We start from the raw sequence: 21,391 nt of genomic DNA on the forward strand, positions 1-21,391 counted from the left end.
TATAGCAAAAGTTAAAGCAGGATTGGTTGTTTTACTTGGGACTTGGAGTCCTAAGCTACCATGCTAGATGTGTAACTTGAAAAAAGGGCAGGATGTGAGCAGTACCCATTAGGGACTACATCTTCAGCACAGTCCAGATCCATACTCTAACAAGCATGTAATAAAATATAGTTCTATCTTAGAAGGTGATCTCCATGTAGTATTTTGTTTTAATCAGCTTTTTTTTTGCTGCATTTGACTAAAAGGACCCACCAGGAAGAGTTTATTTAGAGGCTCACGGTTTCAAAAGTTTCAGTCCATAAGTGGCAGGCTCCATTCCTAGGGCTCAAGGTGAGGCATAGTATCATGGCAGAAGAATGTGGCAGAGGGAAGCAGCTCACATCATGATCTGGGAGCAGAGAGAGACTCCAGTGGCCAGACACAAATACCTATCCAAAGCCACGCCCAAATTCCCTTCTCCTATAGCCTCACCTTCTCACTTCAGTTACCACTCAGCTAATCTTTCTCAGAGGATTAAATCACTGATTGGGTTTGGACTCTCACAACCCAATCATTTCTATTCTGAACCTTCATGCATTATCTCACATGTGAGCTTTTGGTGGACACCCTCACATCCAAACCATAATAGTTTTGAAGAAATATTTACCTGTGCCGCTACTTTGAAAACGTGTTTAAACAGCAGCAGAGGAAAGGAAGCCCAATTCAGAAAAAAAGTTTGGGGCAGAGGTAGAGCTTCATTTGAGGCTTTTACTAGGTGGCAGACAAGAATGAAGAACAAATATACAAAAATGATCTCTCTTCTCTCAACTTTGGATTCCACACCTCAACTGCCAAATGCAGAGTTTGACAAAGGTAGAAACAACTCTAGGCAGCACAACGAATGACCATAGGATCTGTTGGGTAAGGAGAAGGGTGCCTTATGAGGAGAAAAACCACCCAGGATAGGAGATGAGTGTATGGTAGGGATAGATTGTTGCTTGAGAAATATGTCAATAAAGTTTACTCCACCTTTAAAAAAAAAAAAAACAGAACAATTTGAGTTGATGAAAGAATTTACCATAAAGGATGATTTAAAAAACAAAAAAAAAAGTGACCCATAGAACAATTTTATAGTCCTAGTTTCCTTCCAGAATGGAAAGGAGGGGTGATTGGCACATCTGTCTCATAGCAGGGTGGGGCTCAACCTTGGTGTGGTCCAGGGAGGGTGAGTGGCCGTGCTCAGGATGACTGAGGATGAGAGAGGATACAGAGTCAGGGGCTCAACTGCACCTGATAAGGGGAAGGGGGAGGCTTCTGCAGGTGATTAAAGACCCAGAGGAGAGAATTTCTGTATGAAAAAGATGTGACTGAGATCTGACCAGGCTAGAATATGGGCACTGGGAAACCTTTGGCCGATAGAGGATAAGAATTCAAACAAATATTAAAGGCTAGACGATGAGATGTTACGTTTCTTTGTTTTGTTTTGAGATGGAGTCTTGCTGTATTGCACACTGGTCTCAGGTCTCCTGGGCTCACGTGATTGTCCTTTCTCAGCTTCCCAAGTAGCTAGGACTACAGGCCTGCTCCCCCAAGCCCAGCTTGATTTTCTTTAATTTTTCATTATTTGGGAGTTTTATCATGTTCAAGGTGTCAAACTTTTCCATAGGACTGAGAAAGTAGTGGTTCTGAACTTTGACCTCTCTTTAATAGTTTCCTGGAGGTGATGTTCAGATGGGTTTCAGAAGATGGAAGTCTGAACCCTGTAAACATTTCTTCAGGGCAAACTCTGGTCAAGGATTGTTAGGTTAATTGCAAGAGTCATGGATTACCACAGTTTCTCTTCTTCTCCTAATGTGCAGTCTCAATACTGATTCATTCTTTTAGTATTTTCTACTGATGAGATGTGTAAGTGACATGGTTCCTAGAATAGCCACAAAATACCTTTTTCACTAATGGGTTGATGCAGTTTCTCCCTGGGAATAGATTTTGTTGGTCAGGACTTGGCTATTTCATGGACCCTACATATTAATCTGTGACCTAGATTCCAGGTTTCTGATTCAAGTATTTGATGAAAAGTATGAAAATGTGATTTTGTTAGTCTAACTTTATTTTTACATTTTGAATACATATTTATTAAAATCTTTTGTTTGTTTGTTTTTATTTCCTTGAGATACCATGAGCACTTTCACCTGCAAATTTGAGTCTTTTAAAAATAGTTCCGTTTTTAAGTGATTTTTCCCTACTTCATCTGTGGGTTTTCTCTCTCTCAGAATTTGTCTCCCAGACTCTTGGATCTGTACATAAAGTTTTTTATTTTTCTTTACCAATTATATTTTTTAATATTTGTTTGTTTTCTGAGATTTTCTTTTCTTGATATTCCAAACACCCATTTTTTTTTTGTTACCTCTAAAGTAACTTCCCTCAACTCTCAGTCCTCTCAAGACTATTTAAAGGTGAAAATCAATTTATTTTTAGTTTTAATTATTTTTTCCCTTGGAATTCAATCTGCTTTAGACTCGTCTATACATTCTTATTTGATGTTGAAATCTGTTCCACAAGATCCATGCTTTCAAAGTTTGCAGGTTTGGGATATTAGTGGGCTCTTCCTTTCATTGTTGAGAGATTCTAGAATCTAACAGAATTCTAGAATCGTTTTCCTTGTAGAAGTCAAATGTTTGTACGTAGCAATGGCCAACCCTGGAGTAGCAGAGGCTCTTGCTGTTGGTGGTAATTTACTGACCTGAACGTTGCTGTACAGTCTCCTTTGGAGCCCTGGTAAGCACCTTGTGCTTCCATAGCTTTGAGAGTCGCTGGGACAAGGAGAAACCCAGCCTATGCACTAGTCTCCTCTGGTTCTCTAACTCCGTCCGAGATCTTTCCCCTGAACCTGCAGAGGATAAACGGCTCTCCTTCCATAACTATTTGAGAAGCAAGTACCCATTTCTTCCTCTTCTCCTCACTCCCAACAGAACTTATGCCTGGCCTATCCACGTGGAATTCATGGCTTCTCATTGTGCTCACAGTGGAACACAGTGTCTCTTTCCTCCTGGACAATATTTCCTCCTGGACTGTGGCAAAGCCCAAGGCTTCTCAGAAGGCCCCAGGCTCTGCCTGTTGGGCTGCACCCAGAGGCTCCTCTGCTTGCTTCAATAGTTGGGTCAGAGGTGGGAGGAGAGGTTTGGAGGGATACGGTTCAGGCAGCTCTGGGATTTCTGCTCTGGACAAGGAAGGAAGCCTAGCCAATTTGAAATAGAAGATCTATGATAGAGGCCCTAAAATTTAAAATGTTATTCCAACTTAAAAGGTAACGCTGCCATAAATTTAAAGCAGTAAATTATCTAGAGGCTGAGAAAGAAAGAAAGGGATTAAAATGCAGCAAGGGCTGGTGAGGTTACTCTAAGGCTCAGGAGGAAGAGTACATTTGTCACTGGAAAGCTGGGAGAGGAAACTCCAAACTGCCAAACTGCGTTTCTTGTGTTAAAATGAAAGAAAATTAAAGTCAGACACCAAAAGCTATGCAAGAGAACTGTATTGTAAGTGGAAGTAAAGTAAAAGCAAACTGAGGCTTAAGCAGAAAACACTGTCAAGATAGAGTGGGCTGTCTCCAAGGAGAGAACCACAAAGGAAGCAACTTATTAGTGTTTGGTGTTTACCAGAACTGGGGACCACATTCTGCACTCTTTGCCAATCAAGTGTTCAACTCCTTCACATTGGTGGGTGGAGTTTTTGACCTTAGTTGGCCCTCTCTGGAACTGTCATGGTGACTATCCTATTTAGGGGGACTTTATCTACAAGTCAATGCATGTTAATAATGGGCTTGGGATCAGTAGCTGGCCAGAAGTTATCTTAGTGCCACTGCACTACTAAAGGAATCTTCCTTCACAGATGAATGGAGACATCTATAGCCATAATTTCTAGCTTCACACCAACCTCAGTGGACTCTGTCAAGAGTTAGTCCCATTAATCCTTTTCTTTTGATGTATTTTCCCATTAGCCCTTTTGCTTCTGTTTATTTTCTACAAATTTGCTACCGCCCTTTGCTTTCCCATCCACTTTTAAAGTAGTTTAAAGAAGACCCTCAAGTAATTTAAACAACACCTATGACCTTGCCATGCATTTCAGTTCTCATTGCTTGGTACTGCCTAACACTGTGACCAAAAAGTCACCAGGAAGACCTAGAGAAGTGGTGGCATCCACATCCTTTATGGCCATTCATAAAAATGATAGACTGTAAACTAAACGAAAGAGATTCAGAAAGTGAACTCTTGGAGTGTGGTCTCTACAATATTGCATTGGGAGTGACTCAGGGTCTGGAATTAATATGTCCTCTCATTCAAGATAATTAAAGTCAAAAGATAATTTAATCCACATGTATATGTAATATATACTTATATATAATTAATATGTAAAGTATATGTTGTAAAAATATGTGAATATTACCTCTTTGGTCTCCATGATCTCATAATTTGACACCTAATTCATAGGATCTTTAAAGGATATTGATGTAGGAAAGAAACCACCAAGTGCATGGCAGTCATAAGGTAAAAGAAGCATTCTTATGCTTATCTCTTCTGAAGAGGTTTTAAATTCCTTGAGGGAAAATTTGCAATTTATCCACCTCTGTATCCTTAGCACTTACATTAATGTAGCTTAATAATTGCTTTTTTAACACATAAGGGAGGCATTCTCCATACAAAATCAGCAGAAGAGGAGTGATCGTGGAGGTACAAGAGTTACACCATGAAAGAAAAAAAGATGAATATTCGGTTTGGTTTGAAAAAAGTAGATACAATAACTGAGATTGATACATAACTTATTATATGCTAAAGACACAATATATCTTGTCTTAGCACAATATATTAACTTCACATTAACTTGGTTAATCTTGAAAGCAATTCTAGGACTCAGGAGCTATTGTCATCTGATTTTACAGATAAGAACCATGATGTATAAGCAGGGGAAATAACTTGTCTTAGATCCACAGTTCTAAATGGCAGAGTTGGGATTTGAACCCAGCTATGGCTTAATACCTTGGCTCCTGACCACTGCTACATACCCTGATCCTGGCTGGGACACTGTTACGTTTATTAGAGACATGAATGGTTTGACAAGGCTTGAGTATTTCAGAAAGTATAATGGGCACCTCACACTGATTTTGCATGTGAAAATGAATACTTATCAGAAGCTAATAGCTTGAGCGATGACTGCATTTCCTTTAAAGTTTGTTTTAACAGATTCTTCAACATACTGAAGGTTACTACTGTTTTGAATAATCAATGAGGTTAAATATAGAGTACTGTCTAACAGTGTCACTTATTTGAACAAGCTCTTAGAAATTCATTCAGAGGTAAAGCCTCTGGAATAGAACATTTTCAAAATATCTGAAAATGTTGTGTGTTGTGAATAATGTTAGTAATTAAAGATTTGGCAAGTGGATTCAAAAAATCTAAGGAAAATACATTTTAGTGCATTTCCTAAGGCAATTATCTAAATCTTACTAAGAATCATATATATGCATACAAATGTTTTGCCCTAGATATTAATTATAGAATTACAAAACTACATCTATCTTTTCCTTAATTCAATAGAAGACTCATTTACCAGGGTTGTGTAATCATAAGATAACCTGTTGATGAGATACAGAATAAATTCCTAATAAAAATATTGATGCTAATATTTTATTGTACATTTTGCTTAATTCATTAATGTGTGTATTTAAACACAATTCCAAGGGATTTCAAGGAAGCATATTTTAAATAGGAAGTGATCCAGAATTTTTGGATTCTACCATTAGGCTAGTTGCTTTATAATTTATATACTTTCCTCCTATTATCTTCATTTTAACAATGAGAGGATTGAAACTAAGAAAGGCCAAGGAGATTACTGGAAGTTACAATGCTAATCTTTGGTGGGTATGGGATGTTTCTCTCATTTGACACTTTAAAAAGCTGGTTTCTTTGTAGTATACATATTGTATTTATGTAAATATTATGATTTGTGTAAATATTATGATTTGTGTAAATCAGTTGTTTTTGTTGCTGTGACCAAAACACTTGAAACAAACAACTTGGATAAAGAAAGGTCCATTTTGACAGTTTTCAGAGCTTTCAATTCATGGTCAATTATCTCCATGGCTTTGGGCCTGATATGAAACACAGAATCATGGTAGCGGGGAAGTAGAGAGAGAAGTGAGGAAGGGGCCAAGGACAAGACACAGTCCCCAGCGTAATGCCCTTACTGACCTATTTCTCCATCATGCCCCACTTGCCTATGGTTTCCACCTTCTCCCTGTAGTACTTTCAATTATTAATCAATTAAATGGATTAATCCCTTGATACAGGTAAAGCCTTTTTTCAAAAGCCTGACTTCTGAATCTTGCCCCACAGAGGACCAAATTTTCAACACATGGGCATATAGAGACTTTCCAGATCCAAACTATAACAAACATATTTAATGCTCCAAATTCATGGACAAAAAGAAATTGGATTTTTATCCTATTATCCTTATCTGCTAGTTAGAAAATAGGAGATATGGAATTCTATATATAGAATATTGTATTCTATAATATGCCCTAAGTCATAAAAACAAACTAACTATAAGGTGAGGAATAAAACCATGTTCTCCATGTTCTTTCCATCACATGACAATTGTTTTTCCTCAAAGTTGTATTATAGACCCTGTTTTTGCACCCGCTACCAAATAAATCATTTCCTATTTCCCAAAATATCTCCTTTGGAATAGTAAAGAAGGCTTTGGCCTGTGAATTATGCTAGTTTTTGGAAGCCAACCTTATAACTGTTATTGTATTTGTTATATGCTGATGTTATGCTACCTGATAAAATCTCTATTGATGATTACAAGATAATTATTCTTGTGTCATTATCATATTTTACGTCACACAATTTGGACTTTACATTATAGGCAATGCGGCAGCCCTGTAAAGATTACTGGCAGGACATGTTGGTACTGACCTTCATAATAGAAAGCTCTGAGAAAAGAAAGGGGAGGACAGGTGGAGGAAAAGCATTCTGGAGATAATGACACAAGAATGGAGGGCTTTTCAGCTATGTAGGGACGAGATGAGATGACAGCAAAGGAGGAAGGGTAGAGGATGGATTCAGGACATTCAAGAAGTGATGACATAAGGAAAATTAGCAATATTATGTTTCTGTTTTAGGGAAAAGAATGAGAATTTTACAAATTGAGTTTGGGACTTCAAGGGAGCTTTTGATGTAAAAAGAATGACTGATCAGAGACTAGTATTTAGGAGATAGGGTCTCTGGATTTCTTCTTCAAGGCACACAGTTCATCTGGCTTTATTTCTGCTCTTATGAATGTTTTAAGTCTTAAGAGTAAAATTGCCTATAATGCATTATTACTGAGTCCCTCGGAACAGGGAAACCATATAGAAAAGGGAAAAAAAAGTTTTTTCAACAGTAGATAAGCATGTTATTTTTTCATACAAAGATTAGCTTATGAACTAAAATTTGATGAGATTAGTCTTATTAACCCTGAAAAAAGGAGTATGAGCTATGAAACCAACCAGTCCTTATTTTTTATACTGATTTGATTAGGTAACATTAATAACTGTTTTGAGGTCTTGCTACTTATGAACTGTAATAAAGACATTGTCAATCTCATAAGAGATATAAAAATATAATTTCTATAGAGCAATACAGGTCCGAGGGTAGAATGTACACCTCAGAACTCTACCTACTATTATCAATTTGTCTTATTTCTCATAGGTTGAAATACATATGTAAAATGTATGGCTTTAAAAAGTATGGCTATCAACATGTATAATATTTATAATAAATAGGTTTGTAGAAACCTATAGTATTATCTTAATAGAGTATAAAGATAGTATCTGAATCAAATATCAGCATATGAGTCTAATCATTATAAGATATATTGTTATAAATGACATGTTATACATTACATTCTCAAAAATTAATGCTGATTTTATCCTGAAAAATCTCATAATCTCCTGACTGAGTCAGGTGCTTGAATCTGTCTTTAAAATAAGTCCTTCTTAAAATGAGGCATTCTTTTCAAACTGGCAAACCAAAAATATCAGGTTTTTAAAAACTCTTTTACAAATTAATAAAACAGTAAAAAGGAATAATGGAAAAATATTAGGTATAAAATTGTTCAATTTATTTATACAAAAAAAATATAAAGCAAATAAGACCGTCACTTATGATAAACATAGACACAAAACTTCAAATCATATTATCAGTTGCATCAAATTTGGAAGACACACATAATATTTCCAGTTTAGTACAACTTTACAAAACAAAATAAGTAAGGGAATTTGTCTTTGAGAGAACTGAAATTTTGACTTTGATTTTGGTACCCACATAGGGGAAGATGGAATTCTCAAAAGACAACTTTTATTTATTTTTTTTTACTTTTTTATGTCTTGTTTTGTTGTTAAGAAAAATGAAAACTAAAACCTTATTTTCACCCCATCATCTACAGTGATAAAAATTCCAAAGACTACACTCAAATACTTACTGAAACATTCACATACATATATGATTTCTTATCAAATACATCCTCTTATATAACTACAAAAAATTAAGATAAAAAAATTCACTTTCCTGAAGTTGCTCATTTCTCATAGACTACAGTGTTATCTTCTTAGCCCTGGAAAAGCAGTTTGAACACAAAGCCTCTTGACAAAATATCTGCTTTTTCAAAGATGTTAATTTAATATACAAGGAGAGAAAGGCCTCTGGGGAAAGAGGATAAAAGGAGTGAGGATTTCTAACTCCAGGCTCAGAGACCGAAATCAGAAAACCATTTAGTTTCCTTTACACTGCTGATTAAAGCCTTCATTTTAACCTTCATTATAAATGGAGTGCATTAATCCCTAAGCTGTTTTTAAACAATTAATATTAACCTTCTTCAATCCCATCCCTGATTCCCCAGAAAAGCAATAGTTGAATCGTATTTATTCAGTGTAATGGATCCGTATTTCATTTAAAACAGAACCATATAAGCTTGTCTCTATTTATGTGAAACATAAACATCATGCTCATCGACATACATAATGCTACGACACAGAGAAATCACAGTTTGTAAAATAACACAGTCTTTAGCCGCATTGTTTTGAAGTACTGAGAAAGGGAAGAGATGCATGAGCCCTTTTAGAAAACAAATGACTTTGCTCCTAAAACAATCAAAGTAGTGTGTATAATACCTCATTCTGCTAAAATAGTTTGGAGAATCATAAGTAGCTGGTGCATAGTTCCTGTAATTAAGCTTAGGCAGTTAAAAATGTTAAGTCAAGGTTCTCTGGGGTTCCATTTTTAGAAAGTAGTGGACATTCTAGTCATTCGCATGGATTTATAGTTAAATTTAGAAGTCATGAACAACTACACATACTGACTTTTGGAGTATATGCTCGGAGACTTCTTTTCCATGTGAAAGCTCTTCTGAGTGGTGCGGTGAGATGGTATTGAGTATCTGTAGCTACTGCTCTTTTCAGTGCCACAGAAGACACAGCAGAATAGTGCCCCTCCAGCAATCAGCACCAGGGCTGTGGTCCAACCTATGTAGAGGGCTTCTCCCAGCTCACGTTTCTGGGCAGCGTCCACTATGGGGTTGTAGAAGTCTCTGATGATGGAATTGGCAACCCAGCTCACAGGGATGAGCACCACCATGCCTGTGACAATGAAGATGATTCCAGCCGTTAGCAGGATGCGACTCTTCACGTTCTCGTTGTCCCCAGTACACCTGGTACACTTCATGCCAAGGATGGCTGTCATAAAAGCCAGGAAGGACAGTACAGAAGCTGCACACATTAATCCTCTGGAAGCCTGTAGGTCTGGAGAAAGAGCCAGCAGGGAATCATAGACTTTGCATTGCATCCTGATGTTGGCATGCCTCATGCAGTTCATCCACAGTCCTTCCCAGAGGTTTTCAAACACCACAATGTTGCTTCCAATGAAGGCAGACACCCTCCACTGAGGCATGATGGTGACAGCCACTGTGCCCACCATGCCAACTCCACCAAGCACCAGTCCAGCGATTTGCAGAGCGTAGGTTGCCATCGTCCTCTCAAATGAGATTTATCCGACTGGAATCCTGAGCCTGTGAGGCTGCTCTGGAGTAAGGCTCTCTGTGCCTCCGAAGAGAACAGCTTTCCTGTAGAAATGAACTCAGAACCCAGTGGTTTTTCAAATAAGAGCTGCTTTGCTATTTCTAGCTAGACTAAATCCAGTGTTGGCTGGTGAGGTGCCCCCCCTATTGACTCCAACAGGTAAGCTTGCAAATCAGGTGTGGCAACTTTCTTGGCCAATAAGAGGGGGATGGTAACTCAGGTGTGTCTAAACCAAAGAGAGATACTTGGAACAGTTGGACCTGCACATAAACATTCTTTGTACTTCTCAGTTTTCCAAGAAGGCATCAGCATGTTTACCTATAGGCATAATTACAAATGTTTGCACAATCATCAAGAAGTGAGCCAATGTCTTGCAACATGAAAGCTGCACTTTGAACGGGTAATTCTGAAACCCTTGGTAAAAGCTGCTTTGACTAAGGGATAAAATTAAGTATCCGCCAGAGAAATCTGAAAGGACTGTTAAAATGCCAAAGTGAAAGGAGAGTAAGGGATTGATAGATTGTTCATACTTGGGAGACCACATTCTTTGGAACACATGTGATCCAAGGGGTTGATTTAATTTGTCTACAACTTTAAAGCAAGCTGTACTGGAGGGAGATCAGGGAACAAACCATGCCAAAGGACAAATAAGACTAAAGCAAAAATTAAATACAGGAGACTGTCCTCCTCCTTGGCACCAAATGCCTATTGTTTTCTTTTAAGCCAAGAAAAATTACTTGTTGATATTTTTGATGATCCTCTTTATAAGAAAAAAATGCAAACAATAAAAATTAAATAAAGGATCCAGATGCTTTTCTGGTGATGCAAGTACCACAGCACTTGAATGGAGTGGGTTACAGCTTGCTTCCTTGGTGACTTATTTCATGGCTGTCTTTAGACCTTTGTCTTTCTAAGATGAAGGAACTAGAATTCTGCAGATGGTCCAAGGATCTTATCTCTATGCAGATGGCCAGTGTTTCTAAACAAAATATTTACTGGATAAGGCAACTATATTCATTGAACTAAATTATAATCAGTTGCTAGCCAAACTGTCTTTCTTATGTATAACACTAGATTTCAGAAAAACATAGAAGCCTCTAAATGTGAGTTAACTTGAACCACGTCGTTTCAAAGTAATGATTACAGTGGCACTAAAATAAGCACACCCATTGATTTTTCTTCTGTCACCTTGGGCTCTCTGTTCTGTCTTCAAGTTGCACTTCAATTTCTTTCCACCTTAGCATCATAATACAATCTTCCTTTATGACTTTACTTCCTCTCTGATTCCTTGTACTAACTTAAATACAAATATGTGAGAAAATGTTTTCTACGCACTTGTTAAACCTTGACAAAGTTTAATGTTTAACAAAATGTAAGTGGTTTAGGGAGATCATTGAAACAATAACAACAACAGAAATGTTCAGGGTTGGAATGGATAGAGGAAGTTGCCAAAGAAAATTTTCTTTAAAGAAAAATAAAGGGGGTGGGTGAGGAGGTAATATAGCATCCAGGTTATTAATATTTTATTACACTTGATAGTTAAAAAATTAAAACTTGGTATTTATAGTAATTTCCTCATTTATTAATCTGCTTAAGAGCAAAACTTCTTATCTTGGTGTAGACAATAGCATTCTTTTCATTAGGTCTATCATTTACAGATTCGTATAGAGAAGGAAATATGTTCATCTATGAACAGTAATCTGTAAACCACAAAAGGTGGGTTGAAATAGAAAATACAGACAATTTTAATCTTTAATTGTCAATTTGGGAAAGGAGAATGACTAAAATAATTGAAAAATTAAAAAAGGAATCATATAATTAGTTGAGATAGTGAAAAACAAATACGTACATATAAATACATGTTTATGTATGTACATACACACATGAGAGAAAGAATTTATCTTCTAAATTCCTGTTAGTATACTTTGTAGGAGCTGTTGAAATGTTGTAGTAACTCCACATCAACTTGGAAAAACACCGGGCAGATAAAGGTGTCCTGAGTCTGAATACCTGGCCTTGGTTGAAGCTACCTCCCAGGCAGTATCCATTACCTCTCGGCTCTGTGTAAACCTAACCTCTCTTTCCTTAGTATTCAGCTTTACCAGGAAGTCATCTCATGCAAAAATATTTTCCTCATTTCAAAGCTACTAAGAATTTTGCTGATGAAATTCTTCCTAGTCAAAAGATTGAGATCACAATGAAAAATTAAGACTAGGTTCATATTAGAATAATTATAGAGTTAACTGCCCTAGCAGGAAGTAGCCCAAGGCATCCAGGTAAGTGAGACAAAGATCCAGTTAACCCCATGAGATTTTGAAACAGGCATGCCCTAAAGGTCAGAGAAATGAGACAGGAAGAAATGGTAATGGCGAGTTTGCTGGAGTCACTCTGAATTTCAGATTTGTTGTTTACCTACTTTTTTGTCCTACTGAGCTGATTAAGTTGGCCACAAAATTCATGTAGCATTGATGATTAGAAATTTAGCACATGGATAATGTTGTGCAATTCTTTAATTTAGTACTGCAAAGCACCCCATGCAGCTTATATAAATAGTTTTTTCCATTTCTATGGAGAAACAGAATACTACAAAGAACTCAAGAAAGGAGTGAGTGTCCATGTTGACACACTATGCTCTCTCTCCGTTGGGTCTATCTTTAGTCTATATAATCAGAAGATGGCTTGAAGTTTAGTGATTAAATTTACTAGATTGAACCCAGTGCTGATAACTACACAACACATGCAAATTCTTTCCCTTTAAAATGGTGACACACAATATCACTATTGTTCCTGTTTTTGCCACCTTTATTTTTATTTACACTCAATAATCTTTAACCTAATGCAACTCTTCAGTCTCAGGTTCCTATTAACTCTTATCTCTGTTTGAAATAATTATAGCTTCTGTCTATCAAACAATTGCCATTTTTTTCTTGTTTTCCAAGTTGGTTTTTGTACTTCTGTGTTATGTTGACAGTTTTCAAACCATATTTATTTTTAATTATTGTTCACTGTTAATTAACTGTACTTGGCTGACCATTGTGTCCTGAGAAAGCAAGTGAAACATGTCAATAGATCTCTTTGTTTTTTGTTCCTAAAATAATATTGTGTATTGCTACATGGTTTCTTAAACCACCAACCTATTTGCTGTCTCTTTCTTTCTCTGTCTCTCTTTTTCTCAGTGCTGTAGATGGAACCAGGGCCTTGTGCATGTCAGGACATTGTTCTACCACTGTGCTACATTTCTACCCCTACTTTTCCTTCTGAATCGCCAGTTGTCCTTCAGGTACTCTGTTCTCCAAGACGTCTATATCCATTAGCAGTCTTCCAGCTCTCAATAATTCCATTTCAATTGCTTTGTTTAAAAGTAGACTCTTGCTTGTATAGAAATTAGCAAGTTTCTCAGCCAGTTCAGGATACTTTGACAAAGTATAATAGACTGCTGGATTTAAACAGCAGAAATTAATCTCTCAATCTTCTGGAGGCTAGAAGTCCAAGATCAGGGTGCCAGCATGACCAATCTCTGGTGTAGGCCTTCTTACTGACTTATAAAAGGCTTTTTGTTGTCTTCAGATGGCGGAAGAGAAAGTGAGCTCTCTAGTTGCTTTCTCTTCTTATAAGGACTCTAATAATTGTGGGAGCTCTGTCCTCATCAGCTCATTCAAACCTAATTGCCTCCAAAAACCTCACTCCCAAATATCATCACATTGGGTGTTTGGGTTTCAACATCAGAATCTGGGTATGGGGAGCACAAGCATGCAGTCTAGAACGTCCAGCTGCTAACAAATCCAAGCAATTAAATTCACAAAATTCTGAGTCATTTATTTTTATTACCTCAGGAGTTACCTTGCATTAATGAATATATATATATATATATTTTTTTCCTAGCATTAAAAAGTGATAAACATAAAAATTGAGTCATGGAAATAGTGATCATTGAAAGGATTTGTTCTTTCTACATTTTCATTTTTTGAAATTAAAATTTGATCATATGCTAAATCCTGATATGATCTGGGAGACTGTGTGTGTTGAGAGCCACAGCCAAAGGGGCCCCAGCAAACTTCCAGCTGCCAGCAAGCTTCAGACTGCCCCAGCAACATCTAGCTGATTGGCTCCTCTGCGGTGATGTTCATTGGGCTGTTTCCCTGCCCTTCAGACTGCCAGCTGATGATTGGCTCACAGCTGCCCCAGCAACATCTAGCTGATTGGCTCCTCCACGGAGCTGCTCATTGGGTGACTTCTTTGGCTCTGCCCACGCAACCCAGCCAATCGGCCTCAAGAGGAGGAGGATGGTGGGAGGAAAAGGCTGGTGTTGGGGAGAGAGGCTTGTGGAAGCCGGTGGTGGCAGTTGGGCTCTGAGGGTTTTTCCCTGGAGCTGTTTTGTTTGGCGTTTGTAGTTCTAAAAATAAAGTTAGTTTCTTTTTGACAAGTGGCTCCTGATTTGTGCCAAGCCAGACTTCGGCATTTGGTGGCTCGCACGGGGAGCAACTGAGGGTAAGTAAACTGCTCGCCCCTGAGGGCAGGGCGAGAGGATGGGGAGCCATTCTAAGTCTCCTCTTTTGTTTTGCTTCATTTTTGTTTTAACTTGCCTGTCCCTGGAGATGAGTGAGAGGGAAGAAAAACCACTCACATCTGAGGAAAAACTATTTGCGTTTGAGGAACAGATAGGGAGAAAGGACGGATGCATATGTCAGGAGGATAGAAAGGCTGTTATAATGATTTTGTGTGGTTCCCTTTTTATTGGATTCTGTCTCGGTTTTATTTGGCGTCATCTTGTTGGGTTGTATTATAGTAGAAATACGGGATCAGCAATTAGTAAAAAACAAACCGAAAGAGTGTTAAGTAAATTGTTAGAGGAAGGAAGCTTCCCAGTAAAACCAAGAGCAGTCAGGGCATACGTTGATGTAATACAAGAATATAGCCCATGGCTTTTTAAGGAGGAGCTGTTAGATATATCACAATGGAACCATCATGGTGAAGATTTAAAAAGAATAGAAAAGAACAACCCAGGGACTCTGCCAGTTGGCACATTGTCATTGTGGACGTTGGTATCTAGTTTGCTTAGTCCAAAGCCTTCAGTTCAGACAGAGGTAGAGGAAGAAGAAGACATATTGATTCAAGTAGAAGAGGAAGTCTCTCAAGTTAGTCAGACAGAGGAAAAGATTCAAGTAAAAGCTCGAGCTAGTCAGAAAGAGGAAAAGATTCAAGTAAAAGAGAAGGTCTTTCGAGATAGTGAGACAGAGGAAGGAAGTTTAGAGCAGAAAAATCTATCAGGGGAAAAGTTAAAACAGGTGACTGCTAATAAGACCCTTTTGTTAGAGAGCGTAAGTGTCCAACCAACAGCACCGCCTCTACAGGAGACTGCTACTAACAGCATTCTATCACCAGAGGGCGTAAGTGTTCAACCAACAGCGCCACCTCTACAGGAGACTGCTACTAACAGCACTCTATCACCAGAGGGCATAAGTGTCCAATCAACAGCACCACCTCCATATGCTAAGAGACTCCCAACCCCCGCAGTTGATAGTTTGGATCCTGAGACAGGATCTCAAGTATGCCCTGTATTTGAGGTAGGAGGGCAGCGAACTTACCAGGGTTTAAATTTCAAATCAGTGAAGGAGCTAAAAGAGGCTGTAGCAACCTATGGTCCTCAAGCACCCTTCACTGTAAGCTTGGTCGAATCCATTACCAACTTAAGCATGACGCCAGCAGATTGGGCTAGTTTGTGTAAAGCTGTGCTAAATGGAGGACAATACCTGTTATGGAAGGTTGCCAATGAGGAATTTTGCAAGGAGACGGCTAGTCGAAATGCAGCAGCTGGTTATCCTCAGAGAAATCTAGATATGTTGTTAGGAAAGGGACCTTATGAGGATCGGCAGCAACAACTTGCATATGATCCTGGTGTATATTTACAAATTGCTGTAGATGCAGTTAGGGCATGGAAGTCTTTACAAGAACCTGGAGGTTTACAAGGTCAATTATCTAAGATAATACAAGGAGCTAATGAACCTTACGCTGAATTTGTAGATAGGCTTATTCAAACAGCTACCAGAGTTTTGGGGAATACAGAACAAGCAATGCCATTTATAAAACAACTGGCTTATGACCAAGCGAATCGTTGGTGTAGAGATATCATTAGACCATGGAAACATGAAGATTTAAACACATATATTAAATTATGTAGAGACATTAATGAACAAGGGCAAATTGTGGCAGCTGCAGTAAAACAAGCTTTAGATGCCAGAGACATTAATGAACAAGGGCAAATTGTGGCAGCTGCAGTAAAACAGGCTTTAGATGCCAGAGACATTAATGAACAAGGGCAAATTGTGGCAGCTGCAGTAAAACAGGTTTTAGATGCCAGAGACATTAATGAACAAGGGCAAATTGTGGCAGCTGCAGTAAAACAGGCTTTAGATGCCAGGCCAAGAACATGCTACAATTGTCAACAAACAGGACATTTTAAAAGGAATTGCCCCATAGGAGGAGGGTTTAACAAAACTAGGTATCAAACAAGTAGAATACCGGGTATTTGCCCACGATGCCGTAGAGGGAGACATTGGGCTAATGAATGCCGTTCTCAAACCACCATAGAGGGTACTCCATTATATTGGGCTAATGAATACCGTCCTCAAACCACCATAGAGGGTACTCCATTATCAAAAAACGAACAAGGACAAGGTGTTTATCCACAATATCGTGGACAAAGGCATCGGGCTCCGTTGCCAAAAAATGGACAGGGGGCCCCAATGCTCCGGGGCCCCAAACCACAAATATACGGAGCACTGGAGGAACCCAGCAACCCCAGCAACCCCGTCAGGGTAGTGCCCAGCACATCAGATCCCTCATCAGACAAACCAGAGGGAGCGCAGGGTTGGACATCTGCGCCTCCACCAAATCAGTACTAACTCCAGAGATGGGAGTTCAAATCATTCCCACAGGGGTAAAAGGACCTCTTCCCAAAGGAACAGTAGGCTTATTATTGGGACGCAGCTCTTCTACTCTAAAAGGACTTTTGATAAGTCCTGGGGTAATTGATTCCAATTATGAAGGTGAAATAAAAATTATAGCCAGTTCTCCAAAGGGTATATCAGTAATTTCACCAGGAGATAGAATAGCACAGTTACTAATAATACCAAGCCTACATGATAAATTTTCCAGTCATGTTGTAGAAAGAGGTTCCAAGGGATTAGGCTCCACAGGTGTAGATTGGGCTATGCTTTCTTTAAATTTAGATTCTCGCCCCATGCTAAAACTAAATATTCAAGGACATGAATTTAATGGGCTACTGGATACAGGTGCAGACCTTAGCATCATCTCTCGTCAAGAATGGCCAAAACATTGGCCATTACAACAAGCCACTCAATCGCTTCGAGGCCTAGGAGTGGCGACTAATCCCGATAGAAGTGCAATGCTATTAGATTGGAAGGATCCTGAAGGATGTGAAGGAACTATACAGCCATATGTATTGGATCATCTTCCCGTAAATTTATGGGGACGAGATGTCTTAGATCAATTAGGTTTGACATTAACAAATAATATCAATCAAAATGCACCCACTATTATGGCTAGACAAGGTTTTAGGAAAGGAAAAAGATTAGAAAGACAAGAACAATGTATAGCAGCACCAATACAAATAGATCAAGGAACAGACAGACATGGGTTGGATTTTCACAAAGGGCCACTGAGACAATAAAAATTACATGGAAATCAGAAAGGCCAGTATGGGTTCCTCAGTGGCCCTTGACTAAAGAAAAGACACAAGTAGCCCATGATCTGGTCAAACAACAATTAGCGGAAGGACATATACAACCTTCTGTATCTCCCCATAATACTCCCATTTTTGTCATCAAAAAGAAATCTGGTAAATGGAGATTACTGCAAGATTTAAGAGCCATTAACAATGAAATGGTCATTATGGGACCTGCTCAATCGGGGATTCCTCAATTGTCTGCTTTGCCAAAAACCTGGTATGTTTTAGTTATAGATATTAAAGATTGTTTTTTTTCAATTCCAATTCATCCTGAGGATAGTCCACGTTTTGCATTTACTATCCCTGCACTAAATCATGAAGGTCCTGATCAGAGATATGAATGGAAAGTACTCCCTCAAGGGATGGCTAACAGCCCAACTATGTGTCAAATTTATGTTAACAAAGTAATCCAGCCACTTAGAAATCAAAATCCTGAACTACAAATATTTCACTATATGGATGATGTGTTATTGGCACACAAAGCTAAAAACACATTGCTAGAATGTTATGCCACACTTACAAACTTATTAAAAAATTATAATCTAGAGATAGCAATAGATAAAGTACAATTAAATTTTCCAATTAATTATTTAGGAGTTCTATTATCCTCAACCATGGTCCGTCCACCAAAAATTCAAATACGAGTAGATCAACTCAAATCACTTAATGACTTTCAAAAGTTATTAGGAGACATAAATTGGATAAGGCCTTATCTAGGTATTCCAACAGGAGAATTGGGACCTTTATTTGATATCCTAAAAGGTCCATCAGATCCAAATTCACCCCGAATGTTAACGCCTGAAGCAAGAAAGGCATTAAAAATCATTGAAACATATATGGAAACAATATTTTAGTACCCAAACAATCAGCTCAAAAGGTAGAGCTTAATGCAGTATTACAAACTTTTGTGATGTTTAAAGATTCTGTATTTAATTTATTTTCTGATAGCCAGTATATAGTTAATGCTATAGTATCCCTTGAAGATGCTGGTAGAATTTCCCCTTCTTCTACTGTTTTCTCTTTGTTTTCCACTATACAAAGTTTAATCTGGGACAGAAAAGATCCATTCTTTATAGGACATATCAGGGCACATACAGGATTGCCTGGAGCCCTTAGTTTAGGCAATGATTTAGCAGATAAAACTACACGTGACATACATATTTTCTCTGTACTAGAAGAAGCTATAAATTTTCATGAAAGATTCCATGTCAATGCTAATACTTTACAAAAGCGTTTTAAAATAACTAAGGAACAAGCTAGACAAATAATAAAACAATGTCAAAATTGTGTGACCTTTTTACCACAAGTTAATCTTGGAGTCAATCCTAGAGGATTGATGCCTAACCATATTTGGCAGATGGACGTCACACACTTGCCAGAATTTGGAAAATTAAAATATTTGCATGTTACAATTGATACTTCTTCTGGATTTTTGATGGGCTCCCTTCATGCCGGCGAAAAAATTAAAGATGTTATAGCTCATTGCTTACAAAATTTTGCCACTGTGGGCATTCCAAAACAGTTAAAAACAGATAATGCCCCTGGTTATACGTCTACTTCTTTTAAACAATTTTGCTCATCATTTGGCATTACTCATATAACAGGAATCCCATACAATCCACAGGGTCAAGGCATAGTTGAAAGAGCTCATCAAACTATTAAAATGTACTTATTAAAGCAAAAAGATGGAATTGGGAAGGGGTATATATTCCCCAAAGATAAACTTAAAATAACGCTTTTTACTCTAAACTTTTTAAATTTGGATTCATCAGGACTTAGTGCTGCAGAAAGGCATATGTGTCCAAAAAATGTACATAAGCCCAAGGTACTTTGGAAAGATATTCTAACAGGACAATGGAAAGGTCCTGACCCAGTAATTGTCTGGAATCGGGGGTCTGTTTGTGTGTTTCCACAGGAAGAACAGCAGCCGATTTGGATTCCAGAGAGATTAACCAAGGTTCTGACCCAGAACAGCAGCCGATTTGGATTTCAGAGAGATTAACCAAGGTTCTGACCCAGTGATTGTCTGGAGTCGGGGGCCTGTTTGTGTGTTTCCACAGGGAGAACAGCAGCTGATTTGGATTCCGGAGAGATTAACTAAAATCCTGACCCAGTGATTGTCTGGAGTCGGGGGTCTGTTTTTGTGTTTCCACAGAGAGAACAGCAGCCGATTTGGATTCCAGAGAGATTAACTAAAGCGATTTCTACAGACCAAAAAGAAGATGATTTAGCTCAAATCCATAATAGCTGATATCCAAAACTCCAATTTGGCTATCCTTACATCTGCGACAGAACCAGGATGCTTTTTTCAATATCTATTTTATTATTGCCCTTTCCCATATCATGAAGTTCTATTTTATTTTTTTGAGCTCATACAGACCTAGGTTAATGTTTTGCTGATCAGTTCTATTTTTTTTTTTTGACTATAGAGTTTTTAAACATTGCAATAGAGATTTTACCTGTAAAAAGTTATAAGGCCTTTACTATTGTGTTATGTGTTGTATGTATTATATTATGTGTGCACACTTGTGTTTTGTGTTATATGTTTGAATGTACGTATGTCCAATGTACATATTTCTATATATCATATATGATGAGCGCTCATGAAAAGATGGATCCAAATATTTTTTTTTTATTTATTCACGTGATTTAAATGGTTTAATTTAAATTGGGTAAATAACTGTTAAGAATTGTTTTAATATGTAAACAAAAAAGGAGGTTAACAGATCTGTTTGTTTACTCTCACCTTTCGTTTTCATTATATGAAGATAATATAAATTGTTAAGAAAATTGTTTTCTTTTAAGAAAATTGTTTTCTTTTAGTGCCTTCTGGAATGTTACCTAATTTTTTCTTTAGCCATTATTGCCAGAATTTCTATCTTCATCCCAGTGCCGATGAAGATAATATAAATTGTTAAGAAAATTGTTTTCTTTTAGTGTCTTCTGGAATGTTACCTAATTTTTTCTTTAGTCATTATTGCCAGAATTCCTATCTTCATCCCTGTGCCGGTGAAGACAAAGATAAAACTAATCTACAGTTTCTGCAATAGCCATCACTGAACTGCTTACAGAACTTACACTGAACTGCTTACAGAACTATGTGTCACTTGTATGCATTGTGAACTATCTGTTGGTGCAGCGACTTGTGTAGTGTTGGGATATTTTTGCTGATGATATCATCGGTGGTACAATTTTCCCAAAAGGAGCCGTCAATTGACTTGGTATATCTTCCTCCCTTCTGTTTGTCATGATCATTCAGCTAAAATTTGGGGGTCAACAGAGGTGAGGCAAAGAACCTCACCCCCCCCCCCCGCTGAGACCTCTCCACAGGTGTGGCTGTACTGGACCGGTAGTCAATGACGGGTAAGATCCAATTACAATGGTACCAACCTAAGACAGGAGGCTGACGCCCTGAGGTCAGCTCATCCGAAGACGGGTAAGGACCATATGTATTGGACAACCTAAGGCAGGCACGGTCCATAAGCCACATGCTTGTTGTTTAAACAGAGAGGGGGAGATGTTGAGAGCCACAGCCAAAGGGGCCCCAGCAAACTTCC

The 21,391-nt window shown here is 38.0% G+C and overlaps 1 protein-coding gene across 1 annotated transcript; it reads right to left on the minus strand.

Moving 5' to 3' along the window:
• Positions 1–8,114: 8,114 nt before the first annotated feature.
• Positions 8,115–10,225, minus strand: Cldn8 (claudin 8). The gene has a single exon (XM_005323551.5). The coding sequence runs from the start codon at positions 10,035–10,037 to the stop codon at positions 9,360–9,362; it is 678 nt and encodes a 225-aa protein (XP_005323608.1). The 5' UTR covers positions 10,038–10,225; the 3' UTR covers positions 8,115–9,359.
• Between the last annotated feature and the right edge of the window lie 11,166 nt (positions 10,226–21,391).

The sequence above is a fragment of the Ictidomys tridecemlineatus genome, chromosome 3 (genome assembly GCF_052094955.1).
Source record: "Ictidomys tridecemlineatus isolate mIctTri1 chromosome 3, mIctTri1.hap1, whole genome shotgun sequence".
NCBI lineage: Eukaryota > Metazoa > Chordata > Mammalia > Rodentia > Sciuridae > Ictidomys > Ictidomys tridecemlineatus.

Coding starts and splice junctions, on each gene's coding strand:
- Cldn8 (XM_005323551.5), bottom strand. CDS start 10,037: ATGGCAACCTACGCTCTGCAAATCGCTGGACTGGTGCTTGGTGGAGTT.